The following is a 17,906-nucleotide window of genomic DNA, read 5'->3' on the forward strand; positions in this document are numbered from 1 at the left end:
AACCCCACAATGCTTTTTCGCAGGGATTGGCATTTTGCTGGCTGGGATACGTCATTGCTTTCACCAACTATTATTGGCTTGCTATAGAGAGTAGGCGGGCCAAAGCCATAGTGAGGCAGCCAGAGATCGCAAACTCCACCCACAATGGCCGACAGAGCAAAACAACTGGATTTTGTTGCAGATTTGCTCACAAAGCAATTTTCCAGAAAAAAATGGACATCATTAAGAAAGGGCGGTCAACTCCGAAGCTAGCAAGCCTGTTACAGCCGGGAAAAGGGTGTGTGCGCCACTTTCAGTGCGCTAACGTAGCTGCACAAGCAAATATATTTTTGTGTTGATTTAAAGCCATTTTCATGACGGACTATGCCGGAAATATGACAGGACAGGCTCGACTTTCATCATTAGCTTCAATGGCGATAGAAAAAAAGGAAGAAAGAAAGGAGGATGGATATTGTCCAGTCAAAAAGGATTTTTGGAGAGTATAATATGGCTATACAGTGGTACCTCGAGATACGAGCTTAATCCGTTCCGGAACTGAGCTCGTATGACGAGATTCTCGTAACTCGAGCGGACGTTTTCCATTGAAATGAATGGAAAACAAATTAATTCGTTCCAGCCCTCTGAAAAAACACCAAAAACAGGATATTGGATTGGAAAAAATCTTTTATTTCTTCTAATTTGCCATCTATTAACAAAGTAACACATAACTAGTGGTTTAATAGTAATAAAATGTGTTTAATCTAACTAAAATTGGGCAGATTTCGCCGACGGGAGACAGAGACGTTTGGGGGCGTGGGGGGGTTCGTTTCAACACTCGTAAACGGAACAAACAAATTTAAATTAACTTGGATTAATATATACAGACACTCAAACATACGTTTAATGTAACTTTACACAAAACTGAATTCTAATTTTGTTGTAATCTTTTGTTACCTTCGTTTTCCGGGTTGGTGCTTTGCCACGCCTCCACCCTCACGTTCGCTATCGATGGACTGTTTGCTGTTGTATTGCCTTCAAAATATTCCCAAAATGATGCACGCAAATGTCCTCACAATAGGATAACGCACGACCACTTGCCAACGAGAAATAGTCTTTAAAGAACGATCGCGGGAGCTTCTTTTCTTAGAAAGAATAACAGGAAATACAATAGTTGAGCTTACCCACATATTGATTGTGGGTAATGGGTTTTATTCTGAGAAAGGTTGCCATTGCCTATGGGTGTTGTGTGCACGAGTATACTTCATTACCCAGAAAGCCCTCTTTTTTCCCGTGCATCCGCGTTGTGCGTTTCCTGGTCTTAGGAGAAACTCGTCTGAAATTAATCGTTCCGTGCTTGTAAATATTGTTATACACGAAAGATATGCAAAAAAGACCTGGCTTGGTCGCATCACGAAATTTTGATCGCATGACGGGCGAATTATTCGATCGAAATTTCCGCCGTAAGACGAGAATTTTGTATGACGAGCGGTCGTATGACGAGCGGTCGTATGACGAGGTACCACTGTATTCCTAAATAATATTTCAATTATGGGCCCGGTTCTGATATCTGAAAATCTCCAGTGTTTGTATTTAATCACTAAATCCTGCTAGGAAGTGGATTTTACCCCATTTTACCCCAGTTTAATTTTTGCCGTTTCGCCATTGACATCCATCGCTGTCTTTTCCCGGGAAAAATCACCCCCCTGGCCTGGTTGTAATGTCTCAAAAGCTCCAGTATTTGTATTCAATCAATAAGTGCTGCTAGGAAGTGGATTTCACCTCATTTTAGTGCATTTTTTTTCTGTTTCACGTATGGACGTATAGACTTTTATCGCTGTCTTTTTACCAGGGAAATGATACTCTGGGCCCGGTTCTGATGTCTAAAAAGCTCCAGTAATTGTATTTAATCAATAAATGCTGCTTTTGCTGGATTTTACCCAATTTTCGGGCAATGTTTGCCCGTACGCCATTGACGTTCATCGCTGTCTTTTCCCGGGAAAATCACCCCCCTGGCCTGGTTTTAATGTCTGAAAAGCTCCAGTATTTGTATTTAATCATGAAATGCTGCTAGGAAGTGGATTTTACCCCATTTTTGTGCATAGATTTATTGATTGTTTTCTTTGTGTCGCAGCTGTAGCTGCAGTAGAGGTTTTATAGCCCTAAAATAGTTTTTGAGGGTTGGATTGATATGTTGAAGGTGCTACCAGAAAATGCACGGACTGCCACTGATATGTATATATGCGTGTGTGTATATATATATATAAGTACATACCCGTACACCCGTACACGTACACACGTACACATATATAGATATAGTGGTACCTCGACATACGAGCAACTTGAGATGCGAGTAAAATTTTGGGCAAATATTTATCTTGAGATACGAGACAAATTTTGATATACAAGCATACAGCGGACGCAAGAGGCTGCTCGTAAGAACATCATAGGCACTGTCTTTCTGGTCGCAACTCCCTTGTGTAATGTCTCTACGAGCACTGGGCGGAGCGTTGCATTTTTTCAGTGTTTTTTGTCCCGTTAGTCAGTCTGAATGGCGTATATACTACTACTCGTTGGCAAGTGGTTGTGCGTAAGCCTATTGTGAGGACATTTGTGTGCATCATTTTCGGACTATTTTGAAGGGAATACAAAAGCAAACAACCCTCGATTGGTTGCATCTGAAAGTCAGGGTGGAGGCGGGGCAAATAGAGCCAACCTGGGAGAAGAAAGGAAACCCAAATTTTAAACAAAATTAGAATGAAATTTTGTGTAAGGTTAGATTAAATTTATTTTTGAGTGTCTCCATCATAATCCAAGTTCATATAAATTTGTTTATGTTATGTTACGAGCGCGTTGCCGCGCAAAAAGTCTCCCCCTCTTTCTATCCGCTCCGCGAAATCCGTCTAATTTTAGTACTATTAAACACATTTTAGTTCTATTAAACCACTAGTTATTTGATACTTTGTTAATAGATGGTGAATTAGAACAAATAAAAATGTTTTTTCCAATCCAATATCCTGTTTTGGTGTTTTTTTCTGAGGGTTGGGATGAATTAATTTGTTTTTAGTTCATTTCTATGGGAAATGTTCATTTGAGTTACGAGTACATCGACATACGAGCTCAGTCCCGGAATGAATTAAGCTCGTATCTCGAGGTACCACTGTAATTATTGATCTTTTATTTGTGCGCTTCATGGTGAAACTTTAAATCTCATGATACTTGTATAATGAATTCAATTCAATTCAACCTATTCAATCGAGAATCTGTGGGCAGAGCTGAAGACTGCACACCGCGCTTTTTAGTCTTTTTATTTATTGAAAAAGTTAAAAATATCTAATAAATTTTGTTCCACTTCATGATTGTGTCCCACTTGTTGCGGATTCTTGACAAAAAATAATGTATATTTTTGTTTGAAGCCTAAACTGCGGCGAAAGGTTTTAAAAGTTCAAAGCGTCCGAATACGTTCACAAGGCATATAGACACACGTCATACACACCCTGCATGGCTGTTGTTAAAGCACATTTTACTTATGTGGTTTATTTTGACTCTATTGATCAAAAAGGTTACCGACGCCAGATCTAGGGCAGCACTGAGGTGAGTTTATCACACAATAGACCAAGAAAATTCAGTTATGTTCATTCATGCATTCTCTCCTGCTTATCCGAGGCTGGGCCGCGGGGAAGCAGCTTCAGGAGGGAAGATCTGACTTTCCTCTCCTCAGTCAATTAACCATGATAAAAGCTGTAGCTTTACCTCAAATGTGAGGTCTCTAATTAGAACGTCTCCATTTGGCGTTGCTAATGGGGTGTGGTCAAACCTGCAAAATAAATATATATTTGTAGTAACAAAGAAATGTAAAACAAGAGGTACAAAGATACTTACTTGATGATGTTATCTCTGTTGATAATTTGACCATTTCCAGGCACGAGTGTCAGATTTTCTGCTGTATTGAAATCTGGAAGATAAATAAACATCTCATTCAGAGAAAATCTGTTTATTGTAATGTCATTTGAGATATTTGTTGTTATTAAGGGATATTATACAAATATAAATGTGAATTGAACATTCACTAAACATTGTTCTGTCACTTTGGTGCTAAATACATTACATCCATGCCTTGATAATTATTATTATTATTATTATTATTAAGCACAGATCAGCTGTTATTTGTGAATAAATAAGAGCAAGGAAATTTAAATTCAGCTTCTTCATATAGACTACTGCAATCCACTAATGTCTTGTGCCATTGGGCGGTAACGAGAATGTAAACAATACGGCATCACATTGACTAAAACAACATTTGGGTCATTTTGCCAGGTTGAAGTTACAGCTAACCGAGTGCTATCGCTGTTAAACCTTCAAAAATTAAGCGAGTGGAAGATTATTCCTGATGTGTCCTTAGTGATTGATGAAAAAGTATTCAAGGACCTTTTGGTTGGAAGTTGCCCGAGTAGGCATGGAGTGCAAAAATACAAAACATTTCTCGGAGCAAAAACAAGAAATTGATTCTGGTAGGTCGCCTTAAGTTTGTCTTCTGTCAGGGTGTAACATATTGGGCTTAGACACTATGTATTTTGCTTTCGGAATTCATGTACTACCAGACTAAAACAATACTTTATCTTGAGAGGGAGCTGTAATCCTTGGTTTTGAATAAATCAGGATGAGATCAAAAAGATATCGTACTTTGTTCGGGAGGAAACTATCAACAACCACAAATTTTCTACTGCATAGTATGCATTGCTGGGTAATACATTTAGCCTTAGCCTATATTAAACAAAGTATTTATGTAAAAGCAGCGAGCTAAATGTGTTTACCATATTTTCACAACTATAAGGCGCACTAAAAAGTCTTAAATTTTCTCTAAAATAGAAAGGGCGCCCTATAAAGCGGAGCACCGTGTGTATGGTCCGAGCTCGTTCCAAAGTCTGAGAGCACTTCCGGCCGACACGCTTCTTATATAGAGAAAAGGCGGACGTGGGTGGGGTCAGGAGGGTGTGTGTTTAAGAAGACGCTTTTGCTGTCGTTCTTGGTTGCCATGCTAATGGACAGAAACTACCACCTATGGTGATTTTTAAGCGAAAGACGCTGCCAAAAGAAAAGTTTCCAGCTGGCGTCATCGTGAAGGAAAACCAAAAGGGCTGGATGGACGAGGAGAAAATGAGAGATTGGCTACGTGAAGTGTATGTTAAGAGACCGGATGGCTCGCCGTCACTTTTGATTTGGGACTCACAGCAGCGGTGAAAAACCAAGTCACGAAAATGAACTCTGAGCTTGCCGTCAATCCCGGAGGCTTAACTAAAGAACTCCAACCGCTGGACATCGGCATCAACCGCTGGACATCGGCATCCACCGGGCGTTCAAAGCAAAGTTGCGAGCGGCATGGGAACAATGGATGATAGGTGAAAAACACAGCTTTAAAAAAAGAGTAGGAGGCAGCGCCGGGCTAGTTACGCCACTATTTTCGAATGGATTGTGGCCGCTTGGACTAATGTGTCTGCTTGCACTGTTGTTCGAGCTTTTGCCAAAGCCGACACGGCTTTACAAAGAGTAGGAGGCAGCGCTAGGCTAGTTACGCCACTATTTTCGAATGGATTGTGGCTACTTGGACTAACGTGTCTGCTTGCACTGTTGTTCGAGCTTTTGCCAAAGCCAGCATCATTTCTGTGTAGCAGAACTTGGACTCAGCGAGTGGTGCGCTCCCAACAACTTGGGGCTGAACGTCTCCAAAAGCAGAGAACTCATCCTGGACTTCCGACGGAACAAGGCTGCTCCGTCCCCCCTGTATATCAACGGCGAATGAGTGGAGCGAGTGGACACTTTCAAATTCCTACCACATCTATGCTGATATCACTTGGGCGGCTAACACCAGAGCACTTGTCAAGGAGGCACAGCAGAGGCTACATTTCCTGAGAGTCGTTAGGAAGGAACAACTAAACACCAATATGCTGGTGACCTTCTACCGGTCTGCCATTGAGAGCACGCCGATCTGCACTGTGTCAGATGGCACTCACGCTGCAGGGAAGCTGACAGGAAAAGAATGCATAGGGTGATCAACAAAGACCAAAGGATCATCGACTGTCTCCTACCTACCTTGTCCAGCGTCTACAAATCCCAGTGCCTTAGAAGGGCAGAGGATTATAAAAGACAATACACATCCCGGCTTCCACCACTTCAACCCGCTGCCCTCTAGAAGGCGCTACAGAGCCACGACAGCCAAGACCAACAGACTCAAGGACAGTTTCTTCCCAAGGGCTGTCACCATACTCAACTCTAGTTCTGCACCTAGGACCTAATCAAGCCATTACTACTACTTATACTACTTATTTATTATGTTGACCACTTATTTATCAATTACTATGTATTTATTACTTATTTATCATTACTATATATTGATTATCTATGTGTTTGTTTGTTTGTTGTTGAGTCCATAGAATCAGCGAGTGGTGCACTCAACAACTTGGCGCTGAATGTCGCCAAAACCATGGAACTCATCTTGGACTTCAGACAGAACAAGGCCGTTTCGCTCTGCTGATCTCACTTGGACAATATATTTATTATTTTATTATTTATTGATTATTTATTTGTCGGTTTGTTGTTGTTATTTGTGCACTGTGGTGAAAGCTTTAAATCTCATTATACTTGTATAATGACAATAAAAGCATTCAATTCAATTCAAAATTGGATATGGGACATTAGCTAGTGAACAGCCCCATTGTGAGTAAAAGCGTGGTGGGCGCAGACCTAACATTTTGGTGAGGGACTGCTTGGAACGCCTGTCAGAAGGACTTTCTACGCACACCTCCGCCAGAGCTTCTCTCGTGGTTTTTGAGAGACAGATGCTGGGGACATTGAGTCCGAGTAGACCATGTTACCTGCCTCCATTGCCGCTGTCATGGCGGCAATTCCAGAACCCGCTGGTGGAAACCGGCAGTAAGGGATGCTGTCAGATTGCAGGAGGAGTCCCTTAGCACCCTATTGGCCGCCATAACTGTGGTGGCAGCTGATGAATACCTACCACCCAAGTGGCACATAGGGTGGACTCGGCTGGACTATGAGGCAAAAACTTGGACATGGGAGGAGTTCTCCAAGGCCATCTAGAATAACTTATTTGGTCTAACATCTGACGTCTCAGGAGGTGAAACAGGTGCACCATAAACAATGTGTATTGTGGGGATGGAACTGCTGACCTCGACTTGGAATGTTGTGAACTGGTGTGCCAAATACTTTGAGGACCTCATCAATTCCACTGACACACCTCCTCATGAGGAGGATTCTCCTATCTATGGGGTTGAAGTCACTGAGGTGGTTAAAAATCTCCTCTGTGACAAGACTTTCAGGAAATAATGAGGTCCCACAGGAGTTTGTAAAGGCTCTGGATGTTGTGATGTTGTCTTGGTCCGGCTCGAAGGACCAATAAAATGTCAGGTTCACTATTTGACATTCCCAAATACACACACAAATAAAGAGGAAAAGACAGTTTTCTGGAATTTTAAGTTGCCAGGAGAACAACCGCTGTGAGAGCTTCCCAACTCCGTTCTGACCTTACACAGCTTTCCTCTTGTTTTATTACATTTAACGGCCCTGATTACAATGTACGTCTCAACTATAAGGGAATGGGTGGAAACATAAGTGAGACATCTGGGCATGCATGTGTTGATGCATTTGTAGTCAAAACAGGCGAGGAAGCCTGTATCAATGGCGGATGCAGGTGCAGTTCCCAGACCAGATTCCCAGCACTGCAAAGCGTTCTGCCTCCTCTTTGTTTAGTCTAACCAAGGTTTTCAGGAGCAAAGCTTTTACTTTGCTGCAAGCAAGTATGATGCTAATAATGATGAGCTTAGCAAGTTTAATAGTAAAGCAAAGTGTATTCTTCATGTTTAATTGAAGCAGTGAATGTTATGTAGTACTCAATATATATGCCCCCCAGCCTATAACCCTTTTGACATTATTCACACTAATTACGTATTCTGTTTGAATTATCACTCAAGTCTTGCATGTTATTTACTGTTGAGTTTATTATATCATATGTATCATTTATCAGTGTTATCATACATTTGCTACCATATATGGATGTTTTAATAGAGCTGAAGTACGCATATAGTATCCTTTCACTTGCTATGAACTCTTTGTGAGGTTTCCCGAAATTTCCCGAATACGGGATGAATAAAGTTATCCAATCCAATCCAAGGAAACTCTGGGTGACTTCCACCCTCAACAGAGCAAGAGAGTTTGCGTCATCTTTTCTTATGCTATCACAAAATGTCAAATTGGCAAACTTGACATTTACGTACGTGCTCATTTGTCCTACACGTTTTACACTTACCTTGGGACTCATAATTCTTTCTATGTTAAGCCTTGGTTGTCCAGGAAGGTAGGAGATATTTCAACTGGAACAAAATTTCAATCATAACGCTGTCTAAAACTGTGCTACTGTGTGTGTATATGTCTAGTATGTGTCATTGTTTATCTTCAACCTACACAAGGGACTAAAGATAGAAAATTCGCCCTCGGCGACAATCTTACATATCCAGTGGGGCAAATAAGTATTTAATCAACAACCAATTGTGCAAATTATCCTACTTGAAAAGATTAGAGAGGCCTGTAATTGTCAACATGGGTAAACCTCAACCATGAGACAGAATGTGGGAAAAAAATTGAAAATCACATTGTTTGACTTTTAAAGAATTTATTTGTAAATCATGGTAGACAATAAGTATTTGGTCAATACAAAAGGTTAATCTCAATACTTTATGTACCCTTTGTTGGCAATAACGGAGGCCAAATGTTTTCTGTAACTCTTCACAAGCTTTTCACACACTGTTACTGGTATTTTGGCCCATTCCTCCATGCAGATCTCCTCTAGAGCAGTGATGTATGTTCTGGGGCTGTCGTTGGGCAACACAAGCTTTCAACTCCCTCCACAGATTTTCTATGGGGTTGAGATCTGGAGACTGGCTAGGCCACTCCAGGACCTTGAAATGCTTCTTACGAAGCCACTCCTTTGTTGCCCTGGCTGTGTTTTGGGGATCATTGTCATGCTGAAAGACCCAGCCACGTCTCATCTTCAATGTCCTTGCTGATGGAAGGAGACTTTCACTCAAAATCTCTCGATACATGGTCCCATTCATTCTTTCCTTTACACAGATCAATGGTCCTGGTACCTTTGCAGAAAAACAGCCCCAAAGCATGATGTTTCCACCCCCATGCTTCACAGTGGGTATGATGTTCTTGGGATGCAATTCAGTTGATTTCTTTACACCAAGCGTTTTACCTATTGCAGATTCAGTCTTCCCAGCCTGGTGCAGGTCTACAATTTTGTCTCTGGTGTCCTTTGACAGCTCTTTTGTCTTGGCCATAGTGGAGTTTGGAGTGTGAGAGACTGAGGTTGTGGACAGGTGTCTTTTATACCGATAATGAGTTAAAACATATGCAATTAATATAAGTAACGAGTAGAGACCTCGTTAGAAGAAGTTAGACCTCTTTGCCAGCCAGAAATTTTGCTTGTTTGTAGGTGACCAATGACTTATTTTCCACTCTATTTTGGAAATAAATTCTTTAAAAATCAAACTGTGATTTTCTGTTTTTTCCTCACATTCTGTCTCTGGTGGTTGAGGTTTGCCCATGTTGACAATTACAGGCCTCTCTAATCTTTTCAGGTAGGAGAACTTGCACAATTGGTGTTTGATTAAATACTTATTTGCCCCACTTTATACGTTCATTAACATGAACATGAACATGTTCATTAACATGAACATGAATATGTTCATTAACATGGACATGAATATGTTCATTAACATGAACATGAATATGTTCATTAACATGAACATGAATATGTTCATTAACATGAACATGAATATGTTCATTAACATGAACATGAATATGTTCATGAACATGAACATGAATATGTTCATTAATATGGGCTGCCCCTTATTAAATAAATAAAACTCAAACTCTAGCCTGAAGGATCCTGCCAGTATTCTCAAGGCTTAAGTGTTAAATCAAATTAATTAACAGACTAGCTAGTCATAGAAAAAAACCATGTATGGAAATTTCTTTTAAACTGAAACCCACTGTGAAATAATCTTGAAAGTAATCAAATAATGTTTCAATCTATGACATCACCTTCAATCCGTGTAATGCCCATGTCATAGACCTTCCATCCTCATCACAACCATGCATCTCTGTAATAGGGTATGTCCTTTGTTTATATGTAGCCTTTAACATCATCAGTATCACCACCATCATTGGTGTCACTGTTGCGCTGCATCTTTGTAATAGGGAATTTGTATGTCCCTTGTTATAGAGAATTTGTATGTCATGAAATCTTGCCCTAAGTAAAATATCGGCTGTGGAAGCAGAGTCGTCGGACCCACCACCTCCGTACTCTCCTTCTGCAGAAGCTTCAAAATCTCACTCATCTGTCTCGGTGTGCTTTACTTGTGTTTGATCTTGTGAATGTTCATAGTGGATCGGACACCCACCCACTAATATTCAAATTAACACTCACTTTTGCATGCCTTGAAAGAATTTAGGAACAGGAGTTGGATACCGAGAAGTTGTCACTCTTGCAATAAAGTCATGCTGGCTTTGTGAGATTTGGCCCTGAGAGCCTCAGGTTCAAGTTGTCTTCACTGAACTAGCTGTTAAAAACAAAGTCCTGCAAATGTGTGTGATAAACAACACAGCAGTGCAATGGATCATTTTCCACAGTCTGTCATGTAAAACATCTTTTGTTTATTCCAGATAAAACTAAATAAAAATAGTTAACAACTAATAGATAAGAGAGATGAATTGCCCCAATATGTTCAGCACTACTCAAATGAAAAGCAAGCAATCAAGTTTTGTGCTATAAAGGACCAATAAAAATAAATGCAAAAGAAAAAACACTCAATTACTACAAAGTATACCTTCCTGCTGTGAGACCATGGTGCGTTCATATTTGCCAGAATTTAAATCCTTCAGGACTTTGATCAGCTCAGTAATTCGTGTTGTGAATCTGTAATGGAGGGAAGGACAGCAAACATTATAGTTTAGAAATAATTCAATTGTGACAATATAAAGGCAATTAAAATAATGTCAACTCTGAGTGTTTTCTTTCAAGAGATTGTATTTCGCATTTCATCCTACACTATTATCTAATACTCAAATACGAACCTATATCAGAACCCCACAGGAAAGTTCAGATTTTTTTCAGGAATATTTGTTTCCCAGTCAAAAGAAATGTACCCAACCAAACTACATTTAAAACATTTATGAAGTATTGGGTCCAATGTTTGCCATTTACTTATACAATGTTAAAAACATTTATAAATTGTGTTATTCATTCATTTTCTTAAGCGCTTATCCTCAGAATGATCGCGGGGTGTGCTGGAGCCTATCCTAGCAAACTAGGCCACGCCATCGCGGAGCTTTTGGAATACTGAGCTTTAGATCACAACTTCAACAATCAGCTTTAGAGTTGATTGTGCGTGCATGAGCTTATTAGCATTAGCTTGTTAGCAGAAGTTTTTCCGCTCCTACGAAACGGACCTTTCAACTTCCAAATGCCCGCGACAACAAGATCTAAAAATAACAGACCTCCAAGTTCATCTGCTGCACCTACCTGCTCATGTAAGTGCAGTTCCTGGGAGGATCGCTTTGTAGATCTCCAGAAAAAGTATGACCAGCTGCAGCAAGCTTTCTCAGAGATACAAATCAAGCTGGATGAGATATCAAAGGCGAGCTCTGTTTGCATAGCCACGCCGCAGAGTCTGCCTGTTGCCCCCTGCACGGGTGCGGAACAGACAGCAAATTGCCATATGCCAATAAAGAAGAGGAAGGCAAAAAAGACCAAACAGGCTCCGGAGCAATCTTCAGCCGCGAAGTTTAGCGCTGGCGAGGCGCCCGATCATGACGATGACTACGTGTCAGCCTGCTTAGACACCGCAGATGGCAGTGACGTCATCGGTAGGCAAAGTTATGAGCCTAAAACTCAAGCCCCTGCAAATCCAATTGCTTTCGCGAGATCCAGTAAAGAGGCTGTGTCGGAACGCGAGAGGAGTGTGATAATCTATGGTGTTTCCGAGTCGCCCGAACTCCCAGCTGTGGGCAGCGCGATGAAAGATCGCGAGTTTGCCATATTTTGTATCAAGTCGATCCTGGAGACACTGGCACCCGGGGCATCTCTCTCACTCGGAAGATCGGTGAGGCTTGGACGCGAGCCACCATCCTCTGCTGACGCGTGCCCCCGTCCATTAAAGATGACTCTTGGCACTCCATCTGAAGTCGAGACCTTCTTAACAAGCGCCAAGAAAATCCAATGGCCTGATCTCGAACTGGATTTTCGGAAGGAGTACTCTTTGAGGGAGAGGATTCGTTGGCGCAACCTTGTAGCAGAGCTGGCAGCGAGACGTCAGAAGGGCGAAAGAGGTCTGTGCATCCGCAACGGCCAACTAGCCCTGACAAGCTACATCCACCCGCCACTGAAGGTGACCACAGAGACTCAGAACAACTGGGTGACGGTGAGGGAACAAGGGATGGCGGTGGTCCACCCCTAGTCATCATCTACACCAACGCGTGCAGTTTGATCGCCAAGTTCAGTGACCTCTTCAGTATTGTATCAACACTCAAGCCTGATATGATCGTCATTACTGAAACTTGGCTAAGCTCTGAAGTGCACGATGCTGAGATAAACCTGGTGGGCTACATCCCCTTCCGGTGCGACAGGCGAGACAGACGTGGTGGTGGAGTTATCATCTATGCTAAGGGCGAGCTAAAGCCCTCCCTTTGTCCTCTCCCTCCCGCTGCTCAACAGACAGACTTCTTTGAGGTTGTGCGATGCAATATAACTGTGGGCGGAGTCTGTCTGCCTATCTTGGGAGTCTACCGATCTCCACAAGCTACCGCCGAAGACGACAACCACGTAATCAGTGCAATTCGCTCGGTCTCATCACACCAGGACTGCCTTATTATTGGCGACTTCAACGCACCATCAATAGACTGGAGCGATGTCGTCTGCTCATCAGCCGACCGGTTCGATCAGGCACTCCTCGACACAGTTGATAACTGCTTTTTAACACAGCATGTTGCAGCTCCGACGCGCTTCCGCAGTAACCAACGCCCGTCTCTTCTGGACCTGGTACTCACGTGCTACCCGTCGTCGGTATCGTCTCTCATCATCCTCCCGCCGCTCTCCATGTCTGACCATGTGGTGCTCAAGTTCAACTGGCACGCAACAATTCCGGCCTTACAGAGCGAGATGCTTCTGAAGAGAAGGTTTTCTGCCCTGAATCATCACGCACTGGCGGAGGCTTCCGAGGCTGTTGACTGGGCTTCCTTCATGGAGATCACTTCAGTCGGCGAGCTGTGGACATTGTTGAAACAATCCATACTCCGGGTGACTGAGGGCTCAGTACCATTGTCGATGCCACGGCACCAGAAGCACAAACCCTGGGCGACGCAAAAGGTGAAGCGGGAACGGACTCTCAGAGATGTTGCTTGGTGCGAATTCCAGGAACGAGGCACGGCAGCTGCATATGAGGTCTACAAGCAGCAACGTAATAGGGCAGTGTTCACTGAAAGGCAAGAGCGGAGCAATTATGAACTGAGGTCGGCGCAGTCATCTCGTGCAAACCCCAAACGCTTCTTTGCCCATGTTCAAGCAAACAAACGTCTGCACAATCAAGTGGTTAAACTCAGGGGTGCTGATGGAGTCGGTGTCACAGATGCAGAGGGGCAAAGCTCTCTTTTTGCTAGGGTGTTCACAGGCATTTACAAAGCCGATGATGGGCGACCAACACCCCCATTTGCTCGGGATGTTCCCCCAATGCCTGCAGTTGCCATTACACCTCCTGAAGTCTACCGAGCCTTGATGTGTCTGGACGCCACTAAAAGCCATGGTCCGGATGGTATTCACCCGAGGGTCCTCCAGGCACTCGCGCCGACCATAGCACTTCCCCTCGCATATCTCTTCACACTGTCCTTGCAATCAGGTGACGTCCCCGAAGACTGGAGACGGGCCGTCATCTGCCCTATCTACAAGAAAGGAGACCGAGAGGACCCGTTGAATTACCGACCGGTCTCCCTCACTTCAGTAATCTGCAAAATGTTAGAATCTATTATCAAAACGTCCATGATGGCCCATCTCCAGAACGCAGCGGCGATCTCCGATAGTCAGCATGGATTCGTGTCCAAGAGATCCTGCCTCACCAACTTGCTGATGATGGAGGAATGGGTCACTCAATTAATGGACGATCGACAAATTGCCGACCTGGTCTTCCTGGACTTCGCCAAGGCGTTTGACTCGGTCAACCATCGTTTGCTACTCCGCAAGTTGGAAGCGTATGCGATTCACCCAGCGGTCGTGAGGTGGATTGATGCGTTTTTGGCTGGCCGCACCTTTCAGGTACAAGTCAACGGCATACTTTCAGAGACTCACAACGCCCCCAGCGGTGTCCCCCAAGGCTCCGTTCTTGGACCACTGCTGTTCGTGGTGTTTGTAAACGACCTGCCAGAGCATATCTCCCAGCGGGTTCTCCTCTTTGCCGATGATGTGAAGCTCGTTGCTCCCCGGAGCGACTAGAGGACCTGCGTAGGTGCCTTCATCATGTGTGGAGATGGTCGAACCTGCAGCTCAACATCACGAAAGGCAGTCATTTGGCTATTGGGGCTCCTCCTGATTCACCTCTTGACTTTGAACCGGGACGCCTGGAACTGGAACGATCTCAACGGTGCAAAGATTTGGGCATCATTGTCGACGACACGTTCAAACCAACGGCCCAATGCATCCAAGCAGCCAACAAAGCTCGCGGAGTGCTGTTCGTAATGTTCCGGTCCTTTGCCGTCATCACAGCAGACATCTTCCTTCCGTTGTATGTTTCCCTGGTGAGGCCCATTCTCGAGTATGGGATCCAAGCCGCATCACCGTACCTCGCCAGGGACATCCAGCATCTGGAGCGGGTCCAGAGGCTTGCAACGAGGATGGTCCGCGGCCTCAGCTTAATGTCCTACGAGGAAAGATGCCAGCGACTCAACCTGCCGACCCTTGAGGCTAGGCGTCTGCGAGGGGACCTGATACTGGCCTACAACATCCTCCACGGTATCTACAGCATGCCCCGCGACCTCTTCTTCACGCCCGCACCTGATTGTGGTCTGAGGGGTCATACGTGGAAGCTGTATCCTCGCAGGTTCCGGTTGAATCGGCGGAAGGCTGCTTTTTCAGTGCGCATCGCCGGTCCTTGGAACCGGCTTCCGCAGAGTGTGGTCGAGAAGCCGACGGTCGCCCAGTTCAATAGGGCTCTGGATGACTTTTTGGCCGTGAACCAGTGACTACACCGCGTTTTGTTGCACATTTCTTGTATCTTGTTACATGGCCCTTAGCCTGGTGCTTTTTCTTGCCAATAAATTGAATTGAATTGAATAGACACCAAACGGGGAACAACCTGAAATGGTGTCCAGCCAATCACGGGCCACAAGGAGACAGAGAACCATTCATACTCACACTCATACCTAGGGTCAAATTTGAGTGTTCAACGAACCTCTCAAGCACCTTTTTGAGATGTGGGAGGAAACTGGAGGACTGGGAGAAAACCCACAAAGCCCGAAGAAAACATGCAAACTTCACACATTGAGGACCAACCTGGGATTAAACTCTTGACCCCAGAACTGTGAGGCCAACGCGCTGACCACTCGTCAACCGGGCTGCCTAAATCGTATTATTTCCCCCAAATTCTTTTCACATTCTGTCCATCACAGTTGAAGTGAACCTATGATAGAATACCAATCAGTTTCGACTATAATGAATTACAACAACACAGCATCAAATAAGTCCAGAGGTGCATGTGAAAGATTGGGACACTTAAGAGTTTTCGTGTCGTGACCCGGTGCTTCTATTGGAATATGATTCTTGTTTTTTGAAGTATAATTGAGAGAGAGACGGTGTGCTCCTCTCATAACCTGCCTCATGTGAGTGTGCGTTGGAATGATTGTTGAAAAAATTACAAAGCGAGCAAGTGGAATGTGTGACAGAAAACATTTTCAAATATTTTTTTTTACAAACTATGTTGATTGAATGATCTCTTCAGTTGTGATCAATATATAAATATAAATATCACTCTAGACTAAATCAGTAAATCGTGAGACATGAATTTGACTTAGAAGGACGTCAACAAGGGTTTAAGTAATGAAGGACTGTGGTAGATGTAAGATAATTTCATCCCAACAATTTACCTTGGCTCCGATAGTGGGGACGGATACCCGTCCGGCCCGGGAGACCCAAACGTTTTTTTGAGGGTCTTCTGGGAATGCCTGGCGCAGTCCCCTGTCAAAAGGAGTTTCAATTCTTACCTCCGACAGTTTCTCTCATGTCCGGTAAGAGGCAGGGAACATGGAGTCCGAGTGGACCTTGTTCCGCGCTTCTATTGCCGAGGGGGCAGACCGGAGCTGCAGCCGCAAGTTGGTGAGTGCCTGTCGTGGCAGCAATGCCAGAATGCGCTGGTGAACACCGGCGGTGAGGGATGCCGTCAGGCTGAAAAAGGAGTCCTATTGGGCCCTTTTGGCTCATGGGACTCCGGAGGCAGCTGACGGGTACCAGGTGGCCAAGCGGCACGAGGCTCTGGTCATCTCTGAGGCAAAAACCTGGGCATGGGTGTTCGGTGAAGCCATGGAGAATGACTTCCCGGTAGCTTCAAGGAAATTTTGGTCCACCATCCGACGTCTCAGAAAGGGGAGGCAGTGCACCATTAACACAGTGTATAGTGGGGATGGGGCGCTGCTGACCTCGAATCAGGATGTTGTGAATCGGTGGGCCGACTACTTTGAAGACCTCAATTCCACCGACACGCCTTCCCGTGATGAACCAGACTCTGGGGCAGACTCTCTTATCTCTAGGGTTGCAGTCACCAATGTGAATAAAAAGCTCCTCGGTGGCAAGGCCCCGGAGTGGATGAGATCCGCCCGGAGTTTCTAAAGGCTCTAGATGTTGTGGGGCTGTCTTGGTTCACACGCCTCTGCAACATCGCATGGACATCGGGGAGAGTGCCCCTGGATTGGAAGACCGGGGTGGTGGTTCCCCTTTTGAAAAGGGGGACCAGAGATTGTGTTCCAATTATCGGTGAATCACACTCCTTTGCATGAACATATAGAACAGCATCATCTGCATGCATTTGGCAGGTGTCAATCGAAGGACAACAGTTTGGCACATAATTTATGAAAATACGGAAGAGCAGTGGACCTAGCATTGGCCCCTATATTGCCCCAAGACTGATTTGCCGGTGGAGTTGAGGAGGTCTTAAAAGTATTCAGCCTGCCGATTCACAACATCTCGAGTTGAGGCCTGCCATCCCCACTATAGACTCTGTTGATGGTTCACTTCTTTCTCCTCCTCAGACGTCAGATAGTGGACCAAAATTTCCTTAGAGCCACCCGGGCCAATAGAGTCATTCTTCATGGCCTCACCAAACTCATCCCATACCTGGGTTTTTGCCTCGGGGACCACCAGAGTCACGTGCTGCTTGGCCAGTCCGTCACCTGCATCCGGAGTCCCGTGGGCCAAAAAGTTCCGACAGGACTCCTTCTTTAGCTTCACGGCATCCCTTACCGCTAGTTTCCACCAACGGGTTCTGTGGTCTTCTTCTTCTTCTTCTTCTTTTTCACCTCAGGCGCCTGAGGATTACCCTCAGCAGCGCTAGGGCTGCCACTGGAACACGGATAAGTTCATCCAGGGAGTTGCCCAAGCCGCGATGGTAGCGTTCGGTCATTAAGGCCGGACAGCGGAGCCATAAGTGTTCAGACGACTCCGTGTCCTCGTCGCACAGGCGGCAGCGATCCGAGTCGGATTTCCCCACAAGGTGGAGCCAACGGCGGAGCAGGGGGTGGTGTCCACTGCGGAAACGGATCAGGTCTGTGCGGTCTCCTTTCGATAGGGCAAGTTCTTCCTCTGTGACTTTTGTAGT

At 44.5% G+C, this 17,906-nt stretch overlaps 1 protein-coding gene across 5 annotated transcripts in view; it reads right to left on the bottom strand.

The window, feature by feature from the left end:
* The window catches only part of abcd3a (ATP-binding cassette, sub-family D (ALD), member 3a), a 142,735-nt gene that overhangs the window by 29,655 nt on the left and 95,174 nt on the right, over nt 1-17,906 (bottom strand). For all 5 annotated transcript variants that reach the window (XR_013305710.1, XM_077623774.1, XM_077623775.1 and 2 more), the window contains 3 exons: nt 10,884-10,972; nt 3,859-3,931; nt 3,730-3,793 (listed from right to left, as the gene is read on the bottom strand). Coding sequence is in view for 4 of the 5 variants with exons in the window: in XM_077623774.1 (XP_077479900.1) it covers nt 3,730-3,793; nt 3,859-3,931; nt 10,884-10,972 (226 nt within the window). In the remaining variant the exon portion in view is untranslated. The remainder of the gene's footprint in view (nt 1-3,729; nt 3,794-3,858; nt 3,932-10,883; nt 10,973-17,906) is intronic.

This window comes from Stigmatopora argus, chromosome 17 (assembly GCF_051989625.1).
Source record: "Stigmatopora argus isolate UIUO_Sarg chromosome 17, RoL_Sarg_1.0, whole genome shotgun sequence".
NCBI lineage: Eukaryota > Metazoa > Chordata > Actinopteri > Syngnathiformes > Syngnathidae > Stigmatopora > Stigmatopora argus.